The following is a 5,544-nucleotide window of genomic DNA, read 5'->3' on the forward strand; positions in this document are numbered from 1 at the left end:
ATAGGACGAGGGGAAATGGCCTGAAGTTGCGCCAGGGCAGGTTTAGGTTGGTCATTAGGAAAAACTTCTTCACAGAAAGGGCTGTCAGGCTCTGGAATGGGCTGCCCAGGGAAGTGGTTGAGTCCCCATCCCTGGAGGTATTTAAAAGCCGGGCAGATGAGGTACTTAGGGACAGGGTTTAGTGGTGGGATGGCAGGGTTAGGTTAATGGTTGGACTTGAAGATCTTAAAGGTCTTTTCCAACCTAGACGATTCTATGATTCTGTGATGTGCGAGACTCTGCAGACCCTGGAGGAGTTTTGCTGCTTCTGTAGCTTGGCTTCAGGCAAGCCCATCAGTCTGAAATGAAGGAGATGGCTATTAAGGACATATATGCCTATAGTGAATTATGCATAAGCAAAGTGAGTCAACTGAGTGTAGAGCATCCATCAGAGTTCAGAAAGTGGCATTAAAAACCACAGAGAGCTGGACCGCTCGGAGTACCCAGAAATCTCAAGGATGTCTGTTAATGGAACTTGCTGGCAGCCAGTACCGACCCAGGGCAGGGCTGATCTGTACAGGATGGAGAACAGGGAAGCACACAGAGGCAAACAAAAGCTTGTTTTGAACCTTTGATGTGTTCTCATTGCATGAAGAGGGGAGGTTCTCTCTCAGCCCAGGTTCCCCCCAAACCCTCCTGGTTCTATGTCCCTACAGCACACACAAACCCCCTCGGTAGAACACCCAAGTCCCTTTAAGTGTGCATTGCCTTGTAGCTGGGGGAATGATCCCAAGCCCAGAAAAACGCCCTTTTGCCTTTGGCATCTATTAGCCCGGTGATATTAGAACATCTTCCATTAGTTATGTTTTGCTGTGCTTGCTGATTTGAAATCAAGATAGGGGAGTTTTACAAACATCATGAACTTTGGCTTGCCAAAGAGCCTGCTGCAAATCGCAAGAAGGATGGCGTTATTAAACGGAGTCTTCTCGGCTGATCGGAATCTCAGAGAAGCTTTAGATCATCGCAACAGTGAGGCGCTGTGATTTCATCTAAAATGAAAAAGTGTGAACCTCTACAGAAAAGAAATTTGTTCATGCTAACAAGTAGGCAGGTCCATGGAGTTACACACTAACATACAATAATTTTTTAACCACTTTAGCTAGCTTCCTGGCATGACAGTCTCTAAAACGTGGTGCTTGTGGATTTTTTGTAGACGGTGAAGGAAATGGTCCAGCGAGCCAGAAATCTCAGGTTTAGATAGCAGGGGAGGCAGGAGTGGAAAGCTGTAAATCCCAGCACTTCACCCTACCCAGAGTGCACATTTACTTGATGATTAAGCAAAACTGGACCAGTGGTCCATGAAAAACGGATCGACCACAGGTCAAAGACCAGAAATCAAGGCAAGAAGCTGATGCTGCAGCGGGTGTGCTTGCAACAGAGGCACTAAACCTGCATGGATTTAGTGGGAGTGGTTGGGACTCAAATTTGTCAGGGGGAAATTCCAGGCTGCTTCCTTGGAAGGACAAATACGGTTCAGCTTCTAAATGCTTCCTCTTCACTAATGGAAGTATCTAGATATAGCCATCTGAAGCAAGCTCTTATTTTCTTACTGTTTCCCCTCGAATTACTGTTTCTCCTCCAATCCCCCTTACTGTTTCCCTGTTCCATGTGAGATAGGAAATAGTGGCAGCCCAGGGCTAATCTGTCAGAGAAACTTGGAGACTCTGAGAGAGAATTGTCAGAGGATCACGGGCATCTCATGCTTTTCCCTCTACAGAGCCTGACTGACAGGGTAACACTTTCTGGTTATACAGGCCAGTGATGAATCTCATTTTTTTCCCTTCCCAGACTGCAAAGGCCTGAGCGAGCCCGGGAAGGTGAAGAACATGCGCTTCCAGGTCCAAGTCAACCTGGAGGACTATATCAACGATCGCCAGTACGACTCCCGAGGCCGGTTCAGCGACATCCTCCTCCTGCTGCCCCCACTGCAGAGCATCACCTGGCAGATGATAGAGCAAGTCCAGTTCGTGAAGCTCTTTGGTGTGGCCAGGATTGACAGCTTGCTGCAGGAGATGCTGCTGGGAGGTACGAACCCTGCTGAGAAAGGATCGCAATTTTATTTCAAAGGCCTTACGGGGCTTTGTGTCTGGGTTTGTGTCCTCTAGAGGATGTGTGGTAGAGAGAACTTGGTCTTGGGAGGCGGGAGGTGAAGGCTCAGGTTGAATTGCAGCTTGAACATGGGATCTTCTCGCTCCAGTCCAATCCCGAAGATATTTCTTTCCAGCCTGTCTCTGCAAATCTGACCCAGAGACAGTTTTATAGAAATGTGTCCCCTCTGTGGTGCTTCACACCAGCAGGGCACTCAAGTTTTAGGCAACCTACCAACCTGATGCAGTTTGCAAGAAGACAACACATTTTTTTTTTGTTTAGCAATATGCAAAATTTACAGCTATATGGGAAACCCTGATACGAGCAGTAATTGGGACACACAGACAGAGACAGATGAAGGGCGCAGTCAGTTATTAGCTGAAGCCCCAGCCATCCTGGGAGGTTGTCTCTAGGCAGTGAGAAGGCTGAGAGCAAAGAGGCCAGGGGAGCAGGGATGAAAAAACGAGCCAGGACATTAACTAACTCCCACCCAAAGAGGTCTCCCACATACTCTGAAAAAAAAAAAAAAAAAGAGATCGGCCCAGAGCATCTGGCTTCTTGGTAACTGTGCAAAGGATGATATCTTTTCCCACTTCCCCTGCAGGAACCACCATTGATCTCCAGTACCAGTCAGGACCTCCCAGCCTCAACCTGGAACCGCTGCCAGGACATGTCCTCCCAAGCAACATGAGCTCGGTGATTCACACCGCTCCAAATCGTACGTGTCCGTTTTTACACTATCAGTATCAGCATAATGAAGGGACTGAACAGGATAAGCAGCTAAGGAAAAGACTTTTAGGTTTACTTATGCGCTTAAGCATTACACGTGAATCAGATTTCCCAGCCCCTCCTTGCTGAATTCTTTACTATGAAGTCTGAAAACCTGTTTCCAAAAGAGAAGCTGAGATTTTCACATAATAGCATGATCCAGAGGGGGTTTTGAGATGCTATTAACATCGCAAGATTTAAAAATAAATCAATCAAGATTGGTGACAGCGTGTTTCTATGAACGTAGGCAGGGCTGGGACATACCACGAAGCAGCACACGCACGCACAGTTATTAGTGGCAAGAGTTTCCCTGCATAAAGCGTCTTGGTTGCTGTCAACCAGGACACACAATATGACCTGAATACAAGACCGTTTTCAACCACTCCGGGCGCTGCTGCTAGGCAATGGCCATTCGTTAAGGCATTTATCCACTGCAGTAGCAAACAGACCATGCTATTACGCTATTAAAAAAAAAAAAAAAAAGTCGCACATGAGTTGCAACGTAACAACCGCTGCCATGAACTCAGGGTCTTGCACACGCAGTCTCCTTCTGCCGGTTGCATTCATCTGTCTCCTCTTGTAACGTATTTTGCTATTTCTCAGCCATATAAATGTTGGCATCGTGCATTTTAGCTTGCTTTTTTTTTTTTTTTTTAAGCCACCTTGCAGTAAGGGAGATCAGAGAGCTGCTGTGTTCTGTAAATGAAGTATAGTGGCCGGCAGGTTGAGCTCTCCTCCGAGAAGGAGAGGAAGGATTAAAAAGCAGTTGGGGGCATTTCCCAAGTGCAAAACACTGAGAGGAGTTGGTCTGTGCCTATGAATCCTCCCTGTGCCTCATCACAACCCAGGAAGGAAGAATATGCCTGAATGTGCCTGGATTTGGGATGGATCCCCCTGCCCCAGCCCCTGAGCTCCCGCTCCTTGGGTCATAGGATGTTTTGCTGGTTTTATCTGGGCACTGCTCTTATTGAAGAGCATCTAGGTCCATGTTAATTGTTTCTTTTTTTTCTCCTACAGCATCTCCTGAAACATCCCTTCCATCTCCTTCCACAAGCACAGGCAGTGAAGACTATAAACTAGGGGCTAGCGCAGGACCCAACACCATAGCGCAGCTCTTGCCTCAGACAGTGATACCCAAGCAGGAGATTTTATAGGGAGAGGTGGAAGGAGAAGCTGGGAGCAATGTGGACACCATGCTGAAAGTGAAATGGGCCCTTTCTCTTTGCAGAGGCAAAGCACAGCAACCCCCTGCCTGTAGCCGGATCTGTCAGTCACGCTTTTTCCCGTCCGTGAGTCAAGCACCCGGTACCAGCCTGCAGCAGGAGCCTCGCCACAGGGCTCCCCACCACCCCTTCTGCAAGTGATTGGGGTTAATGCTCTTTTCAGTAGGACCAAGACTGCAAGCCCTTTGGAGCAGGGCTTCTGATTGCATTCGTTATCACCGAGCTCAGTGTGATCGTGACCCTTTTAAAGCCCTTGGCCACTATCTTCGTAAAACCAAATGCCTTACACCGCTCCTGGCAATCGTTAATGAGCACAGAGCGTCTTGAATTCTCCATCTGACAAGCTCTATTCCCATTAAAAATTTAACTACACTCCCATTTCTCCTGCTGCATGTTAAGCTTTAGGAAGAATATCTTCATCACCCCTGGCAGCCCAACCCTTCCTTATTCCACACAGACGTGTCTTGTTCCACACAGACCAGCCAACGTTTAATGCTGCTCAGTTATTATTTGTGAGCAAAATGCCAAGATCTGGTTATTTTCCGTGATTTGCAGTATGCCTAGAGTCAAGCTGCCAGTCCTTTGATGCATCCTCATCTTTGTGCGCACATGGAACGCCGCTCCAAGAGGGCAGCCAGGATCTCTGCATCAGAATCTGGCTGCTGGGTCTGGTAAACCCACAACTGGCAAGAAGCCCAGGAAGCCGCTGACTTACCAAATCACTGCCTTGTGTCTTCTGCAGACCTATCTGGAAGAAGGAACTGTCGTAACAAAATCACCAAACCCACCTTTTCCCAGTACACAGATAAGATTTTGCTGTAGTTTTATATATCGTTGTAATGTCTGCCACCCAAACTTCAAAGCTCTAAATTAGCAAAAAAAAAAAAAAAAAGGGTGGGGGAGGTGGGTCTCCTGAGAGGCTGCTGTTTTAAAAGATGTTTATATTGAAACTTGAGGTGCTTCTGCACTTGCCGAAAAACTTCATCAGCAGTAGCTGACCAACCATCAACCACGTTACAAGTGTTTAAAACGATCCCAACAGCTGACTGTGCAACCTCAAACCTCCCCAAAGCACGGTCACTGCGGTACGGTGTTTATTTCGCATAAATTGAACCTCATTAGAAAGCAGACTGCTGGACTTCTACAAAACTTACGCTCATCTGCATGCAAGTCCCATGACCTCCAGCAGACCAGGGGTTAGGGGCGGCCGTACCGGGCAGTAGGACACAATGGAGAATTCTTAATTCTGCCACATCACCCAAATCTCTCAACCCACCTGCATTCCTGTTCATGGCACAAATAAGATGATGGTGCCCAGCTGTGGCTTCGTGAGGCTTCTTTCCCCAACGCTGGTGAAGCACTTTGAGATCCTTGGATGGAGGCGGCTATGGAAATGCAATCTTCTTGACTGAAAGAGAAGGTGGGA

The 5,544-nt window shown here is 47.5% G+C and overlaps 1 protein-coding gene across 2 annotated transcripts in view; it reads left to right on the plus strand.

The window, feature by feature from the left end:
* LOC104133753 (hepatocyte nuclear factor 4-beta) overlaps positions 1 to 4,049 on the plus strand; it is a 26,028-nt gene extending 21,979 nt beyond the window's left edge. For both annotated transcript variants that reach the window (XM_009647189.2, XM_035902591.1), the window contains exons 8-10: positions 1,828 to 2,064; positions 2,732 to 2,845; positions 3,913 to 4,049. In XM_009647189.2, coding sequence (XP_009645484.1) covers positions 1,828 to 2,064; positions 2,732 to 2,845; positions 3,913 to 4,049 — 488 coding nt within the window. The remainder of the gene's footprint in view (positions 1 to 1,827; positions 2,065 to 2,731; positions 2,846 to 3,912) is intronic.
* Positions 4,050 to 5,544: the final 1,495 nt, after the last annotated feature.

Source organism: Egretta garzetta, unplaced genomic scaffold (genome assembly GCF_000687185.1).
Source record: "Egretta garzetta isolate BGI_Z169 unplaced genomic scaffold, ASM68718v1 scaffold39, whole genome shotgun sequence".
NCBI classification, from domain to species: Eukaryota; Metazoa; Chordata; class Aves; order Pelecaniformes; family Ardeidae; genus Egretta; species Egretta garzetta.